The sequence below is a fragment of the Scleropages formosus genome, chromosome 7 (genome assembly GCF_900964775.1).
Source record: "Scleropages formosus chromosome 7, fSclFor1.1, whole genome shotgun sequence".
NCBI lineage: Eukaryota > Metazoa > Chordata > Actinopteri > Osteoglossiformes > Osteoglossidae > Scleropages > Scleropages formosus.
Genome location: NC_041812.1, coordinates 32,662,989 through 32,681,509, shown reverse-complemented (window position 1 = coordinate 32,681,509; position 18,521 = coordinate 32,662,989). Strand labels below are relative to the sequence as shown.

At 44.0% G+C, this 18,521-nt stretch overlaps 1 protein-coding gene across 10 annotated transcripts in view; it reads left to right on the top strand.

Annotated features, from left to right (window-relative positions):
• The window catches only part of LOC108942030 (inositol hexakisphosphate and diphosphoinositol-pentakisphosphate kinase 2-like), a 36,504-nt gene extending 19,638 nt beyond the window's left edge, over positions 1-16,866 (top strand). For 5 of the 10 annotated variants that reach the window (XM_018765053.2, XM_018765054.2, XM_018765050.2 and 2 more), the window contains 12 exons: positions 43-184; positions 373-596; positions 689-816; positions 939-1,053; positions 1,154-1,261; positions 1,348-1,464; positions 1,641-1,772; positions 1,960-2,050; positions 2,899-3,024; positions 14,490-14,621; positions 15,255-15,344; positions 15,485-16,866. In XM_018765053.2, coding sequence (XP_018620569.2) covers positions 43-184; positions 373-596; positions 689-816; positions 939-1,053; positions 1,154-1,261; positions 1,348-1,464; positions 1,641-1,772; positions 1,960-2,050; positions 2,899-3,024; positions 14,490-14,621; positions 15,255-15,344; positions 15,485-15,840 — 1,761 coding nt within the window. In that variant the 3' untranslated portion in view covers positions 15,841-16,866. The remainder of the gene's footprint in view (positions 1-42; positions 185-372; positions 597-688; positions 817-938; positions 1,054-1,153; positions 1,262-1,347; positions 1,465-1,640; positions 1,773-1,959; positions 2,051-2,898; positions 3,025-14,489; positions 14,622-15,254; positions 15,345-15,484) is intronic. The other 5 variants (XM_018765055.2, XM_029253321.1, XM_029253320.1 and 2 more) reach the window with 2 other exon arrangements.
• Positions 16,867-18,521: the final 1,655 nt, after the last annotated feature.

Genomic DNA, 18,521 nt, shown 5'->3' with positions numbered 1-18,521 from the left:
GCTTCCTGTTTTAACCCTAAATGTGTGTGTTTGTGTGTTCAGCTTGCCCCAACCAACAGCCCATCCTTGGTAAACTCTATGAAGGTTGTGGAAAACCCAGTGAAGACTTGTGACCAGGTCTACACCCTCATTCAGAGCCTGACTTCCCAGATCCGCAGAAAACTTGAGAACCCAGAATCCGCAGGTCTGCCTGTGGTTGTGCCTGTTACGTCCTTGTTGTCTTTACTTGTTTTTTTTTTCCTTCAAATGGTTCTTCTCACTGTTTCTCACTCAGGTTTCTTGAGTACTCATTCCACTCAGTTTGATCCGATGGGTGATTATCGGATGAGAAATAACAGTGAGGCTTAGCTGATTTCTGTGAATCTCCCATAGACCTGCAGCTCTACCACAGCGAGACCCTAGAGCTCATGCTTCAGCGCTGGTCCAAACTGGAGCGAGACTTCCGCTCAAAGAACGGCCGCTATGAGATCAGCAAGATCCCAGACATTTATGACTGTGTGAAATACGATGTACAGCACAACTCCTCCCTGGGACTAGAAGACATGCGTGAGCTTTTCAGGCTGTCTCGAGCGCTGGCAGACATCATCATCCCTCAGGTACACATATCGATGTGGTCTAGGAGCACTGTACTGCACTCACCTTGTCTCCTTGCAAACACATGCCTTCCACCTCATTTTGGTCTCACCAGGAGTATGGCATCAACAAAGCTGAGAAGCTGGACATAGCCTATGCTTACTGCCTCCCACTGGTTAAGAAAATCCAGCTTGATCTTCAGAGGACCCATGAAGATGAGTCTGTCAACAAATTACATCCCCTGTGAGTGTGAACCTTGTACCGAGAGCCTTGTGGAACCTATGACAGCAATCTTTGGTATGACTTTGCTTTGTTTTCTGGACATATGACTTGTCTCTGTGAGCCATGGATGTATCTCGTTTCAGGTATTCCCGTGGGGTTATGTCACCAGGACGACACGTTCGAACGAGGCTGTACTTCACCAGTGAAAGCCATGTCCACTCACTACTGAACATCTTCCGTTATGGAGGCCTGCTCAATGTAAGCATCAAACAGGCCATGTCAAACAGTGCAGAGCAAAGAAAGACATCTGCATGTCTGCCAAGGTGGGTCCTCCTTCTTACTGTTTTGTCTGAAACAGGAAGGGAAAGATGAGCAATGGAAGCGAGCAGTGGATTACCTGGGTGCTGTCTCCGAACTCAATTACATGACTCAGATTGTCATCATGCTGTATGAGGACAATAATAAGGTCAGATTTCTCCCCGAAGTTTCTCTCCGGACCAGCCCCCACCATGTTACCTTACATCATGAATGGACTATCTGTGTCCTTTGCAGGACCCCTCATCAGAGGAACGCTTTCACGTGGAGCTGCACTTCAGCCCTGGGGTGAAGGGGTGTGAGGATGAAGAGAATGTGCCCCTGGGCTTTGGCTTCCGTCCTGCTTCTGTAGGGGTAAGAGTGAGTGTGGCTTGTAGAGGATGGGCTCTTTGTGGTTGTGTCGTTTCGTGAGGGTTGTCTCCATGGTAGTTTTTGTTGGGGGTTCCAGAGCTGGGGTGGGCAGTGGTTTGTGTTTGTGATTGTTGGTTGACATGGTGCTACAGCTATATTGTGCCCTCCATCCTGTGCAGACACAGAGAGACCCTGGTAGCCTGGAGGACCTGTCTTGTGATGAACCTGATTGTATTGCACTGCTCTCAGAGCCTGCTCGCATCCAGAGAAGATCACCACTAATCCACAAGTGCAACACCGGCTCCATGGAGGTGCGTCAGAAGGCTAAGAGACTTCATCTGTTGTCATGATGACTACATTCAAGATGTCCCTCAGGCAGGGGCCAGTCATGTAGTGATTTTCTATGCAGCATTACTATGTTCTGCATCTCTGAAGTTTGTCTCCTGCTGAATAATGGCCTTTGACCATGGGATATCCCTTGTGATGATGTTTCCACAGGTCCTGTCAGAAACCTTCACAAAGGCTAGCGCCTACCGACGCTTCCACTCCTGCTCATGGCAGCCTCTTGAGATGAAGCAAAGTGGATTAGGTTAGTGTTACATTCCTGTCTCTGGTAGCTCATTCAGTGCCACATCCCTTTTGTCACTGATACATGTCCCAGCGGTTACAAGATGTCACCATCTCAAGGCTCCAAGGGGCCCACGGAAAACTCTGATGACCTTACAGGTCAGATGACGCGGTCAGTGGATTAGACGGCATCCTTTTCACTCCTGTGACGTCAACTATATGACCAGCAACCAATGCTGGATCGTGTTCTGAACAAAAATATGCCAGAGCCATAATGGAAATAGATCCAAAAAAAGGATTTCAGCAACCTGATAATTTGTAATGAGCTAAATAAAGATCACAATTGTAGAGTCTAATTCCAAGTTGCAAATTAAGTAAAAAATGCAGTTCTTTGCCAATACAGATGTTTTGTTCTCAAAGTGCAGGGTATCAGCTCAGTGGTGAAAAGCATGCAGTGAGGTATGTAAGGCAGTGGTGTAATTAAATACAGTACTCATGGCCTCCGGCTACAGCTGATGCTTCACTTAATCAGTAGAACATGTGGAGCTGGTCAAGGCTGAAGTCATGCGTTTCACTCTTGGTGAGGGCAGTGGCCCACAGCGTGTGCTGTGTGTGCCTTGGTGATACGATGTCTGCTGACGGTTCACACGTCCTTGGAACCTCACTGATGGGGGGCTGTAGCCAGTGACTGGAGGAAGTGCAAATGTTTACACGACCTTCAGGTGCTTAGACGTCAGACGTCCTCCAAGTACGGCTCAAGGATGGACACAACTGGATACATTGTGTGAGTGGAGCCAGGAGCATTTTCTCAGTAACTGCATGTTTTGCAGTAGAAACTAACACCCCCCACTCCATGATTTTTTCACACAGGCTCTCAGTGTGCTGGACTCTTTAGTACCACTGTTCTGGGGGGGTCTTCAAGCACCCCCAGCCTACAGGACTTGGCATGCACACAACGCAAAAAACTCTCCTCTGACAGCCCGTGCTACCTAGACGGTAGGTTCACTGAATCACTGAGTCCTGTTGCTGTGGCAATGAGATTGTCTTAGTGACATGGTCAGTCAGACCTAAGAATAGTCCCAGACTGATAAGCCTGCAATCGGAGTCTTGTGAGACACAAAAATCTGTCATTCAAATGCTCTTGCCAGGGTGCTCGTCTACATAACTGCTCACCTGTAGCCCTGAGCGTGTGCTGAGCTTACCTGAGTAGGTAACAGAGATCTTTGTCCTCTTCGATTTACATGTCTGGAATTACAAGTGCATTGGAGTGTCATTGCAGTAGCTGCAGTCCTATCCAGGACTTCTGACAATACAAATGTTACCGTAAAAATTTCTACTTGTGCATTAATAATAACTACAAACCACTCAGAACAGACATAGCTGTTTATAAACTTTATTCATTATGTGAATATTTTTGAAGCAAGATATGCGTTTGAAGAAATAAATAATTGTAGCTGGCTTAATTTGCTGCAATTATGATTATAACCACCAGGAGGCCCCACTACCATCTTTACCGTGTTATAGGGTTCTTCTAGTATTTAGTGCTGGAAAGTTCAGTTTCCATGAATTCAAAGGTGAAATTTACAAAGGTAGTTTGTCTTCATGATTCAATACTGCTCTCAGAAGTTATTCTCTCATTCAGATCTTTAAAGGACGTAAGGCATTGTTCTGTGGAGGTGGACAATCCTCACATAAGAGAATCAAAATTAACTTGCTTGAGCGTGGGAATTTCATTTATTTTATTTTACTTGAGAATTAAATTCTAGGCCTCCTTAGTGGCCTTTTGATTCCCACCTTTACCATAAGGGAGGCTAGAGGTCCAGTGGAAGAAAGAAGGGGCTCAGTGAAGACAAATTTCCCCTTGTTATCTTGGTTAGGTTTGATGACTGGGGTACTCCTTCTGTCATTTCTCACTGCAATGTCGATGATCAGCTGTGTGGCCACAGGATAAAGAATCTGACAAATAGCACTTTGTGGCCTGATGGATTCTGCAGCTCATAGTCAGAAACAGGCAACTCACAGGATGCACACTGAAGGATGTGTGCGTGCGCACGCGTGTGTGCCTGTGTGTTGATGACATGCTTTAAAAGCAATTCAAAACTGGTTAAATTTATCTGACTAAACTGATAGGAAACAGGTTAAAATTAAAGAACATTACACACACTGGCTAAAGCCGCTTGTCCCAACTGGGGTTGTGGCGAGCCGGAGCCGATCCTGGCAACATAGGGCGCAAGGTTGGACAGGGAGGGGATGCACCCAGGATGGGATTCCTGTCCATCAAAGGGCACCCCAAGTGGGACTCAAACCCCCGACCTGCCAGAGAGCAGGATCCAGCCCAACTCGCTGTACCACTGCACGCTCCTTTAAAAAACATTAAAGAAAATGGAATTGCTCTTGGATTGTTGTTTGTTTTGTTTCTGCAGCTGTGTTGTATTTTTCATGGATTCCACTAACCTTCAGAGTCTTAACTTTTTTTTTTTACAGTATTTTGAAGTGAGTTATTGCACAGTTGTCCACCAGAGATCACTATGACACCACAAAAAGGCTCTTCCCACTGTAGCTCCCAGGATGTTTTCTGCTGTGGTTCCAGCATCCTGTTTTCACACCATCTTTCTGTATCATGCTGTGATGTTCCGTAACTCCACCTGCACTGTCAAATAATTGAAATTAACTGTCCATCCTGGGAATTATTTTTTGTTATTATTTATCTTTACTATCTTTAAGATTAATTTTTAATCATGGTGCCGTTAAGTAATTTCCCTTAATTATTCCTTCCAGGACTTTCCTTTGAAGAGGCACTCACAACACATCATGGCTTTTTAGAACCAAATGTTGTTTTTGTTTTTTTTGTGTGTGTTTTTATAGCCACACATGTACATAGACTTAAAATTCAGATTTAATGCCAGCCGCTTCTACCTTACAGTTAATTTATATTTGGCAGGTCTTCTGTGTGACAAATAGCGTTATCGGTTCCAAGGGACCATGTCATAAGCTGAGTGCTGAAAAATACTGCTGCCATATAAGTTGCGAATGTCAACCACTTCTCCTGTAAAGTGAAACTCGAAGCTATGGAGTGGGATTCTCATGACAAGATTCATGGGACAGGGCAGTGAGTCAGACTTATGACTGAGTATAGAGCTGTGTCTGTCTGATGGCGGATCCAGCTGATTCTGGTGTGAAGAAGGGGCTCTAGCATGTTCTTTCAAACGTGTTCAGAGAATGTATTGGCGTGTAAGGCTGAATGGTCAGCACTGATGAAACTTCCTTTTGGTTCTCTTTAGGATTTGAATTATCCACCTCCCAGCTGCAAATGTCTGTGTATTATTTCATAACTTTTCATTAGAGCTGTTAGTTGATCTATCAATGCTTCTTTATAATGACTGGTCATCTTCTCAAGGTTTTAAACCTGTGGTTCCCACAGCTTACAGGTGTTATGCTTTTCTACCCCACTTCCTCCTGCTGAAAACTGCTTTGTGACACTGATACGGTAACAACAGTAGTGTTCTTATTTCCTAATTTATTTTGTCAATTCCAGCAGTAAAGTGCATTTCTGTCTTCTTTGCAAAGCATCTGAATAGTGGTACATGTCTCACATGCTACATCACCCTTGTTTTTTGTCCTTCATCCTCCATAGCCACAACATTCTCTTATACTTTGGTTTTGTTGCCATAGCAATGAATTGCATTCTTAATTCCCCAAGCTTCCCAAGCGAGACTTTTCGTGTTCACTCAGCTTGCCCGTCCCCAAGGGTCCATTTTTCTGTGTATGCACTTTGCCTGGATAATTTTAATAGAAAATATTTTGAGGCCCCAGTTACAATTATCACCTAATTCTCAGTTAATGACTGGAAATGACAGTTGCTCTCCTTTAATGCCATGTGTTGTCTCACTTAGGATCCAGAAATTTCTGCTGTCTTAGTGATGCTGTGTTTTAGACGTGGATTTCCGTTGCCAATACCTCATTGTGGTGACTTTTTGTGGAAATGACCGATTTCCAGTTGCTGCAAAGGAGAAAATGCAGTATGTATTTTAGCTGACTGTAAGTGGTTTCAGACAGTGTATGTGTGTGTGTGTGTGTGTGTGTGTGTGTGTGTATTTTTAGGTACTTTTCATTAATGCAGAAATGAATTTATCTGGGCGGTCTTTCTATGCACTTTTCTGTTGCTCTGTTCATGGTAACCAGTGCCTGAGAAAGGAGATCGAAGCGCCGACCCAGTGGCACATCTTCTGGACTTGCTCTATCGGTTATCACCTGGGAATGTGTGCTTGTGGGAAGTGAACATCGAGAGAAACTGCATCTGGTTTTGTGTCACCTCTGTGGCTGGTCTGGTGTCACTTTTATTCTGTAGCCTCAGGAGGAAATTTGTTGCTTCCCTTGGGAGTACTTTTGTAACAGCAGTGAGTTGTCTTGCCTGGCAACTTGCTTCTCTGAGATTTTTTTTGAGAGTATAATCATATTTCTCTAGGAATTTGAAACATCTCTCTGTTATCCATCAGATTCATTTCGCTAGGCTTATCACAGGAAATGAAATACACAAACAGGTAGGCAGCTTACCCTACATTTATATCTATTTATTTAGCTGACACTTTTTTCCAAAGCGACTTACAATGTTAAAGTTCTTAAAATTATTTACCCATTTACATTTATTCATTTAGCAGATGCTTTTGTCCAAAGCAACATACATCTCAGCAAAAATACAATTTGTGCGTTACATGAAGAGAAAGAGACATGGCTGCAGACATGTGACTCTTAAGTAAACCTAGTTTGTTACCCTCCACTTGATCCACCAATGTTCATTGTGCGAGCAGGTACATAAAACGCAGGATACCTGAATCCTGATAACCTTCTATCATTTCTTTTTTTTTTAATAATGAGATATACAAACAATCACATACAATGCCAGAGTAAAGGCTGTATAAAGGCTTATCTGGGGATGCTCGTGAAGTTACATTTACACCATACATGAGCTGGAGAGGTCTTTGGCAAAATGGGTCGGGAAAAGGTGAGTTTTCAGACCCCTCTTGTATGTAAACAGAGTTTCCGCAGTTCTGAGTGAGAGGGGGAGGTCTTTCCACCACAACAGAGCCAGAACCGAGAACCTCCGTGCTTTATCTTTTGTGTGCGGGACCACGAAGCAAGTGGAAGTAGACAAGCGAAGGGGTCTGGCTGGGGTGTAGCGGTTGATCAAGTCTTGTAAATAGCTGGGAGCAGTTCTATTGATGCATTTGTAGACAATAACCAGGGTCTTGGACTTGATTCGGGCAGCTATAGGAAGCCAGTGCAGAGAAATGAGTAGAGGAGACACGTGGGAACGCTTTGGCAAATCAAACACAACTCGTGCAGCAGCATTCTGCATCAGCTGTAGAAGTTTGATGTAGGGACGGATCCTACGAATATTATACAGAATGTATCTGCAGGACCAGGTTGTGGCTTCGATGTGCTGAGCAAAAGACAGATTCGTGTCAATCATTACTCCCAGACTCTTAGCCAAGGAGGCAGGCAAAATGAATGAGTTGTCTAGTTTGATCGATAGATCGTGACAGGAGGACAGGCCAACTGGGAGGTGAAGAATCTCTGTTTTGGAGAGGTTGGGTTGGAGGTGGTGATCAGACATCCATGAAGAGATGTCCGACAGGCAGGCAGCAATGCGTGCGGAATACAGCTGGGTACTGGAGCAATTCAGGGTAAGTACCTTGCTCAAGGGTACTACAGCCAGTGGTGGGAATCAGACCTGCCCTTTTTTGGGTTCAAATCCAGTAGCACTAACTGCTACACTACCAGCCATCCCTGAAGCATTATTACTTTTAATACAAACCTTAAACATTATACTTCTGTACTGTTCTGTACCTGTGAAGGGTTTACAAGCGAGGAGGATATTTGTTTCCAGCAGCTAAGATCTAGTGGGTGGTGATTAGGACAAGGTGTATGTCTGGCCTCAGGACATGGTTAGAGGCTTTGGTCTTAGAAGCACAGAGGACAGGGGCGATGGTTCAGAGTGCAAATCCACTTTGGTGCATTTTGCACTACAAAGCTGTGAATGAGGACTTCTGCAGCGCCCCGTGTTGACCCCCATTTCTCCTTCTGCAACTCCTTCTATTTCTGTTCTTCCTGCTCAGGCTGGCTCACCAGGGAACTGGCTACTGACCACGGAAGGTCTGCATTCCGACAGGCTACTGACTGACTGTCTATGGATCACACTTTAGTTCATTTGCTTTTGACGTTCTCTTGGGAGGCTGTCTGCTTCTCACTCACTGCTAGGCTTTGGAAGGCCTCTTGAGTGAGATTTGAAGGAAGCAGGGCCGTAGGTTTCTAAGAGGCACAGGTCTTTGGAGAAGTTTTGTGTTGTTCGAGTTCCTGAATACCCAGACTTCATCATATTTACCCTGTTGATGAAAGCTGTATAAACCATAGAGAAGCATTTAGGAGTAAATATTCTAGAAGTATGATAAGGGCAAGCAGTTAATGAAAAAGGATGGATATTGTAGGAGAACCACAGTACTGTATGTGACATCTCAGTCATTACAGTAGAAGGTCTGAAGACAGATTGCTGGTCTGACTGGTTTTATGGAATTTACAGTATGAATAGGGGCGCAGTGGCGCAACGAATTTGGCTAGGTCCTGCTCTTGGGGGGGTCTGGGGTTTGAGTCTTGCTTGGGGTGCCTTGCGATGGACTGGTGTCCTGTCCAGGATGTGTCCCTGCCCCCTTCAACATTGTGCCCTGTGTTGCTGGGTTAGTCTCCGGTTTGCTGCAACCCTGCTCAGGACAAGCGGTTTCAGGCTGGCTGTGTGTGTGTGTATGCTATGAATGTCATGGTGCTCTTGAACATGAGGGACAAAGGCATGTAAACCTGCATTCATGAGCAATTTTGTTTCTCTGGGGAAATGTGTCTGTTGTATTAATGTGAATGCAATGTGCTTCAACCTGAGATCATGCACATATGACCCCAGTATTGTACCTAACATGCTCCTTCAGAAGCCGCTGTTGTCTGAAGCTGGAGAGTCTGCTGAATCTTAATAACTGAACTCAGTTTGCAATTTAGGTCACTGACTTTTATAGCTTTTATTTATTTAGCAGACACTTTTCCTCAAAGTGACTTCCAATAAACTCTATGTAGCGTTATCAGCCCACACACCTCGTTCACCAAGGTGACTTACACTGCTAGATACACTACTTACAAAGGGTCACACATCATCAGTGGAACACACTCTCTCCATGTCACTCACACACTATGGGTGAACCTGAACAGCAGGTCTTTGGACTGTGGGAGGAAACCCACATAGACAGGGGGAGAACATGCAAACTCCACACAGACTGAGCACAGATCAAACCCACATCCTCTCACACCACCTAGGCGTTGTGAGACAGCAGCGCTACTCACTGTACCACCGTGCCATTGTATTATTACATTCTTCTATATATATATATATATATTATATATATATACACACACACACACACACACACACACACACACACACACACTCTCTGAACTGCTTGTCCCATGCGGGGAACCGGAGCCTACCCGGCAACACAGGGCGTAAGGCCAGAGGAGGAGGGATCACACCCAGGACGGGACGCCCATCTATCGTAAGGCACCCCAAGCGGGACTCGAACCTCAGACCCACTAGAGAACAGGACCTGGTCCAACCCACTGCGCCACTGCATCCCCCTTTCTATAAAATAATTTTTTTAAATAAATAGCAGCACTAGGTTATAAAAGAAATTAACCCTTAACTTTCAGTTTTAAACATTGCCAGTTTTATCCTTTGTATGAGGTAACAATCGGAAGCTTAGTTATGTTCCTTTTTTATACACTCATTCCATGTGAATATATATTGTTCCTCACGTGACTACAGTTTTTGAATAATGAGGTTTATGGGTTTAACTTTCATAATTGTTTTACTCACTGTTTAGATTCACAGTATTTCCCCCAAACCAGGCAATGAAGATGGCTTATCAAGCTAAACCCAGTAAGCTTTATGGGTGACTATAGCTCCCAAGTAGGTGTCCATGATTCCTCTTATGAGGTTAGGGCTGGTAAAGGGACAATGAAACTGGAAATTGCCACAGTTTGTTAGATTGCTCTTAGGACTTGGACTTCTTAGTTTAAAATGGGTCAGGACAGGATGGTCTGTGTGTTAGCTCTGGACAGGAGCAGGTCCTTTTGCATGAAGGTCCCAGTGTTATGATTTTATACTTGCGTATCAAAAATGGGAGCTTGGTTAGGATTTTTTTCATTTAGCTGATAGGCACAAGCACACCCCGGAAGATTGCGGTGTCATCATACAGTTTGTTGCACTTAACTAGCCACAGGTTACGGGGAGCCCATCATCACGTATAGTTACACTCCTAGTTGGAGGTAGGTGCTTGGAGAAATGGCACATTGATCGGCAGTTCCCCTGTGCTGCATTGATGCAGGCACTTCTACTTCCTCTTTCCTTGCTCTTGCTGTTTGGTATTCTTCCTCTCTCTCGTCCTCATACCTTCTGTTTTCTTCCCATTTTCTACCTCATTATCTACCTGATCTGTCCTGGTTATCCTATTTAACTGTACCTCTCCATCACCTCTTGTCTTCTTTCATTCTTTGCTCTCCATCTTCCTCCTTTTCCTTGCGCTTCTTGTCCACTTTTGTCCTCCTCATTCTGCCTCTCTTATCTCCCTGTTCTTCCCCAATTTGCTTCTTCCACCTTATTCCTCCTTATACTTCTTCTTCCTTCCTAAAACCACACATGGCCCGGTTAAGATGGCGTTATTCTGGCGACCAGCCCACAAGGTGCTGACTCAAGCTGGACAAGGTGGACCACCTTCACCATCACTCTGACCACCTATGTGTCTTCCAAAACTGGCTCACTTCTCTCCAGGATGCCCTTGTGCCCCTCTACGGATAACATGTCCTGTTTCCCTAGCTGTATGCTAACCTGAAAAAGTGCGTGAACTGAAATGACATTAGTGCCAATTCTTTTTTTATTTAGATATTTGCTAATGTTGACCTAAATAAGGAATATTTCTCCCTGTAGGCGTTTCTCATCCTGTTCTCTTTTGAGAAAAACTGCTTAGATTCATTCAGCCTCATATGCTCTTCCCTAAGAAATGGCCGTGACCGAGTTCCTGTCCCAAAAACCAGTTTTTTTTCTTCCGAATCTCAGGATTTGATTTAGTTTCAGTAGCCCCTTCTTTGTGATCATAGGAGTACTGGTTTATTTTATTGGCAGCTCAATATCATCTGTGTGTAAAAGACAGGTTTAAATCATTGGTTGTGCAAAACTGGAAGAGTAGTAGTAAACAGCTGAAGTACATCTTTGTCCAGCTTCAGTGCATACAGTTTGTTATTACTGTCAGATTTGATGTGTTGAAGTATCCAAGTCTCCATTTGATTAGATTCAGAGATGCTCTGTCTGAAAAGAATCAGTTTCCTGTAAAACACTTCCTGTACAATACTATATAAGTTACATTTACTGTACATTCATTCATTTAGCAGACGCTTTTCTCCAAAGTGATGTATATCTCATAGAAAATACAATTTGTGTATTATCTTAGGAGAAAGAGACAGCTGCAGATGTGTGGCTCTTAAGTACAGATTGTTTCCTTCACCATATGCATCAACGTTTGTCACACAGGTAGCTGCATAAACCTTTACCAGGATATCGACAATTCCTAATCACCTTCCTAGTAGTTTTTTTTTAGATAAATGTAAACATTTACGTTACATTGCAGGAGTGGCTCTGTAAAGGAATGATCTGAGCGTGATCATGAACATTTATTCTTTAGATGGACTTAAGAGATCATGGGTGAAGTGAGTCCAGAAGAGATGAGTTTTAAGACCCTTTTTAAATGTGGACAGAGATTCGGCAGTTCTGAGTGAGAGGGGGAGCTTGTTCCACCACAACAGAGCCAGGACCGAGAACCTCCGTGCTTTACCTTTTGTGTGTGGGACCACCAAGTGGGCAGATGTGGAAGAGCATAGCAGTCTGGTTGGCATGTAGTGAATGATTGTCTTGTAGATAGCTGGGAGCAGTTCTGTTGATGCTTTTGTAGGCCATAACAAGGGTCTTAAATTTGATCTGGGCAGCTATGGGAAGCCAGTGCAGAGAATCGAGTAGGGGAGATTACATGGGAATGCTTCGGGAAGTCAAACACAACTCGTCCAGCAGCGTTCTGTATCAGCTGTAGAGGTTTGATGGCAGTAGTGGGAAGGCCAGACAGGAGAGAGTTGCAGTAGTCCAAACGAGATATCACCATAGCCTGGAAAAGTACTTGGGCAGAGTCTGTTGTGAGGTAACGACGGATCCTGAGGATGTTATGCAGGATCTATCTGTACGTCCAGGTTGTGGCTTTAATGTGGTGAAAGAAAGATAGACTTTAGTCAATCATCACTCCCAGACTCTTAGCCGAGGAGGTAGGCAAAATGAATGAGTTGTCCAGTTTGATAGAGAGTTCACAACAGCAAGATATGCTAGCTGGGAGGTATAGGAGTTCTGTTTTGAAGAGGTTGAGTTGTAGGTGGTGATCAGATATCCATGCAGAGATGTCCGACAGGCAGGCAGCAGTGTGTGCGGAAGTGTCTGATGGTCCAGGTGGAAAGCAGAGGAAGAGCTGGGTATCATCAGCATAGCAGTGATATTTGAATCCATGGGAGGCAATGACAGGGCCGAGGGAGGAGGTGTAAATCGAGAAGAGAAGAGGATCCAGTACCGAGCCCTGCGGGACACAGGTTGAGAGAGGCAGAGGAGAAGACGGAAGCCCTGCTAGACCACTTGAGAGGATCTGTCAGATAGGTAGGACTCAAACCATCTTAGTGTTGTTCCTTTGATCCCAAGCTGACTAAGAGAGGAGAGTAGAATCTCGTGTCCGACAGTGTTGAACGCTGCAGCAGTTGCTGAGTTGTTTTGTATGAGTTGTACTTTTCACTGTGCATTGTATTATGGTACATTGTTCTATAGTAAGTTTTTTGTGCGAATCTGTCAGCTGAGACTAAACCTAACTTCACCATGTGGACTGTTCACATCCTGTACAAAAGCAGTTACACGTGTGTAGCCCCTACGCAACTTGTTCCCATGTGTAGTTGGATATTTGGGGTGGAAAATAGTTATAAAAATATGCAGAGGGTTATGGTTTTGTAACGTGACGTATATTGTATGTTTTTTTGGTGTTTATTGGTGGGAGAAATGTCATTTAGGGACTGCCCAATCAGTGCTGGTGGGGAAAGTGCTTGCGACCTTGTGGGGCGGGATGTTCCGGGAGAGAAGGGGAAGAAGATGGAGTAGGAAAGAGAGTTGGAACACCGCGTGGGGAGAAAGGGAGTTTTTTTTGAGACCGGGTGAGGAGAACAAGCCGGTTTGGGTTCGTTCTCGCTCGGGTGTTTGGAAAAAACGGCGCGAGCAACACAACCAGCTGGCGTGCAGTCAGTTAGGTTTGAGTAGTTTAGTTTAAGAGAAAGAGGGGGGAACGGAGCACGTGTGTGGGAGACACCGCGTTGCACCTAGTTTTTTTTCCGGAGTTGTGGGGCAGTGGAAGTGTTAGGGTTTGGCCAGTGCGACTGGACCCGGAGAGAGTGTCGCCAGGACTCGCCATCATCGCTCCACCCTCGCTGGAGAGAGGGTGGATGTGAGGACAGGTCGCTGTCGGTTTCCTGCACCGCACGAAAACCGTGAGTAACGGCGGGAATTTTCCTCCGTGGTGGACAAGGAGCTCCAGACTAAAGCGCGCCAACGAGACGACGGTACCAGAGAATGAGTCATATATAAAAAAAGAAAAAACCCAGGCACAAAAGAAGTGTTCGTTTTCTTTGTTGGTGTGAATACTGTGTAATGTTTATTTGTGTGGACGTTTTATATTAAATGTTTGTTGGGTTTATTTCACCTGAATCTTGTGACAGTCCCTGTGTGTGGGTGTAAATGTTTTTTTTGGGGAAAGGAAAAGGGGCTGAGGTTGCTAAGTGTGATGCATGGGAGGTTTGTACTCACACAGTATAACAGTATAGCTGCACGACGCTAACTGGGCCTCTCCTCACCCTAGCGAGAGTCATACCCTGCAATTGGGGAAGCAACAGTACACGCATCCCAAAGTTGTGTTGTAGACACCACCGAGTCACCTCCCATGCTAGTAATGTTAAAAAAAACATCAGAATTGAGTGGGTGGGCTACACGTGCCATGAGGAACACTTTATATGTAGGACTTCACCATCTTGCTGGAAGTAGCAGCATGAAAGACCTGTCTATTTAAGGAATACACAAGGTTAGATTAATAGTCAGAACGCTATACTATGATGGGTATTTGGTTGCTTTGCACAGTTTGTCAGAGATTTAAGGGAGATCTTGCATGAAAACTGGCCCTAGTTTGGGGCAGTAGTGTGTATGTTTCCCTTCCTCCTAGAGAGGATTTGTGCATGTGTGGGAGGGTCTTTGTGGCACACATTGACAGGGGGATAATTGAGATTGTACCTGTGTGTCTCTGTTGCAGGTTTTGAAGGTTGCTCCATGGTGCCCTCTATCCACCCACTGGAAACACTGCACAACTCACTGTCGCTCAAACAGATGGACGAGTTCCTGACAGATGTATGTGAGAATGGTGGGGACTCCAGAACCAGTAAAGGTACCCCTGAACTGCACACACACTCACACATGCGCACTCACGCATACACGCACACTCACGCACACACACGCGCACACAGCATTAACATAGGGGATGGCTGGTAGGGTAGTGGTTAGAGCTGCTGCCTTTGGACTCAAAAGCTCTAGGTTTGAATCTTACCTCTGGCTGTAGTACCCTTAAGCAAGCTGCTTACCCTTAATTGCTCCATTAAAATTACCCAGCTGTATAAATGGATAAGTAATTGTAAATAGCTTAATACTATAAGTTTTGTTGGAGAAAAGTGTCAGCTAAATGAATAAATGCAATGCTTTTAAACCCAAAATGTGCAGATTTGATTCCCACCTGCAGCTGTAGTACCCTTGAACAAGGTACTTACTCTGTTCTAACAATTCTCAGCTGTATAACTATGCAAGTAATTATAAGTAACATAACATGGTCAGTTGCTTTGGAGAAAAGTGTCAGCTGAATTGATAAATTTAATATAACATACACAACAGTATTTGAAGAGTGGCCTTTAACTCTTATTAAGATCATAGATATGCCTGTCATATGTGCTTTTAAAAACTGAAAGAGTGTTTTTTAAAGTTACTGCTGAAAAGCATTGTCACTGAGCTGATGCGGATATCCCTCCAGCGCTGTCTACCATTTTGGAGTGTCAGAGCCAGCCTTCTGTGGATAACTACCTCCCTGAAAGAGTGCTGTCCCCTGCAGCCTCCCTTCGCTGTAAGTTCCGTAGATCTTCTGTTGTCAAGGTGCATTGTTGGGGATTTCTCTGCTGGAGCTGGTGATCTGCCATAGCTTGACAGTGATTCTCTTTAAATAATTGAGACTTTGTGACTATTTCTGTCACTTTTTGTTTGCAGACAATAGTGGACCCCCTAGCACAGTGTCCAGTGCTGGACCATCATCCCCCACTGCTGATACAGTGCCTCACTGTGACATGGGCAGCAGAAACTCCCTAATGGACCAGAACAGTGAGGAGAAGTTCCAGTTAGCTGTCACCCCTAGCGACCACCCAATAAAATCTCTGCCAAGTACACTCACACAAACTCAAAACATGGCATATGCCCCAAAGAAGTCTGGCAACACACCAAGGAGTCAGTTTCCCATAAGATCTTCCCACTTGCCCCACCCAGATAAGCATCCTGGTCTGAGAATTCCAGAGGCACCCAACCAGAACTCAAACCTTGCTGATCTTGGTGCAGGTCAGGCTGAGTAGCCCGGCAACTCTCACTGGGCCACACCCTGTCCTGCCTGAAGTCAGGGAGAGCACCTCTGGAGCCAGTTCAGGACCCATATGCCCTCTGTTCACAGGAGCAACAGTGGCTCTATGATGCAAAGGAGTCGAAGGTGGAGTGGTGGCCTGGTGCTTCAACTCTGATGTCACACTGGCCCACATGCCCAAGCCTTGGTGCAGGAGACTGACTGAAGATGCTGGGAGATCAAGAGTACAGCCTCTTCAGTGCCTCTTCCACTCAGGTCATGACATTTAGGGCAATTTAGCATCCCTGAGCTTAGGTCTTTTTAGGATCATCTTTTTTTCTTGAAACCCCCCAGGTCAAAGCCATGCATTTGTGGGTCAGTGATAAAAGTGCCTTCCTGGTTTAGAAAGTGGTTTGAATGAGCTGGGTTATCCACCAGAGTCACCTCAGAGTTCTTCTTTGTTCCCCCATGGTACCGTCAAGGTGCAGGGCGATGAGACCTTTTCCATGGCTGGACAGCTAATGCATAAGGTGTAAAGAAAGCACATGTTTTGTGGCATCCAGCCTTGTGTGAAGGCTTCATGGAACTCAGAGAGTGACTCAGAATGGAAAATTGGAAAATCCTTAAAGTCATGGGAATAAATGAATAAATGGTCCTCTCCTGTTCCTTCACCAGAGAAGTAAAGCTCAGGACATGGGGCTGATTGATGACTATAGAACACAACCAGTAGAAAGCCTGTGGCATATCACATTAACATTTTTAGAAAAAGAAACATATTTAAAATAGAAAATTTAATTTAGATTCTGAAAACTAAATTCCGAGATTACTTTCTGGTGGTATTACTGTGATACAGCTGCTTTTATGTTTGTGTCTTTTCTGTAACCTTGATGGGGAAAATATATTTCAAAACTGAAGTGCAATGTTTAAATGACAGTTCTGTGTACATGAAGGTATGAGTAAGTCTGTCAGTAGTGAACACTGTCAAATGTCATTGTGACAGGAGATTAAAAACCTGGTCAAGTATCTCATGGCTGACTTCTCACTACTTTGTGCCTGAGTGTTCATATTACTCCAGTACCAGGGTTTAAAGATGGTTTGGAGATTGTCCTTTAGAACTGTGAAAGTGCTACCTAACAAGCATCACAAGGTTTTATAGTTTTGATTTGCATGACCTTTTTTTTTTTTTTTGGGAGGTGTTCAGAGACCCCGATTGTCCATGTAAAACCTTTTCTAGGCAAAAACTATGGCATGTGGTGATAGCATCACAAAGGTGTTGTTCTGGCTTTCCTGACAGTATCAGAAAACTGGGAAGTCAAGCCACTGTGGTTGCTTCTAGCCATAAAACATGGTTTCCAGACTTCAGAAAGGATTTCATTCAACCAAACTGAGATATGTTCTCTCCACTAGAACCTGAATACAAAACAATATATGTAGATTAGTTTTTCTATTCGTGTGGTTTTATCTCTTTCAGAATGAATTTATGTACCCACACACAGGGTTAAACATTAGTTCTTTTGAGGCTTGAAGCCATAACTCATTGGTCTCAAGCCTGATTTGTTACAGGTAAAGCACAGTTTTGCCACCTGGATCTCTAGTAAATTTCACTAATTCATTTATAGAAGGGTGTCTCATTTTGCAAGCACTTTTGTTTGTCTCAGCAGGAGCCAAACCAATGTGAAAGTAATGAATAGGCTTTGACTACTTCTAAGAAATACAGGACTTCAAGGATGGATGCAGTGTGTGCAGGCAAGAGTTAGGGATTCAGGAACCAAGTGCATGTGGCAAGGAGCAGCTGAGGACTTGGGCTGAGGGCAGATTATTGGACTTGCAGATGAATGTTAGGTCAAGCATTGAGAAGACTGCCATGTAGACAGTGGAATTATTTTAATTTTAAGCAACAAACAATTATGTCCAAGTACAATGTCCCACAGCCATTATATTGGTAGGAAATGAGAACTGTAACAAGGGTGCTACTCTGTATTTGAAAAGTCAGATTCTGTTTTATCTGTTGAATTCTGCTCCTTGCCTTAACTGCATTACTGTGATGACTCATCCCTCATCACCAGCATCAGTCTGTTGCCATGGAGATAAATTTGTCAGTGGACTGGCTCAACAAAGACACAAAGTGGTCAAGAAGCCAAGAAGTGGGGCTGGGAAGTAAAGTAAGATCTGAACCTCTTCCTAGAACGCTCCAAATAAGCAGAACTTTCACAGTTCCTGTTAGTCCTGCACTACTATATACAGTATGTAGACACACTTACCACCTTTTTGTTTTTACCTCTGTAAGAGTTAAGGGCACTGACTTATAACCCGATGATTGCTGGTTCAAAGCTCAGGAGGTGCTATGCTTTTATATATTTGAGGGAGGACTTTATTCTAACATATCTGGATATATAAGCTGGAAAAACTAAGTTGCTTGCATAAAGGTGTTAGAGAAGAAACAAAATAAAGTAATAAAATAGTATAGTAAATAACTTTTTTATGTTTTATTATCACAATATAAAACAATACTTGAATTTAATCTTCCTTAATTGTACACTCTTCTGATGCCTTGTAAAATGAAGACCAAAGTTAACTGACTATGAAATAGTGCTACAGTATTTTCTTTTTTCTTTTCATTAGTATTATGTAATAGGAAAAGTACTATGAAAGGCAAAAGAGACAAACCAAGAAACACTGCTGACTTTCAATAAATAT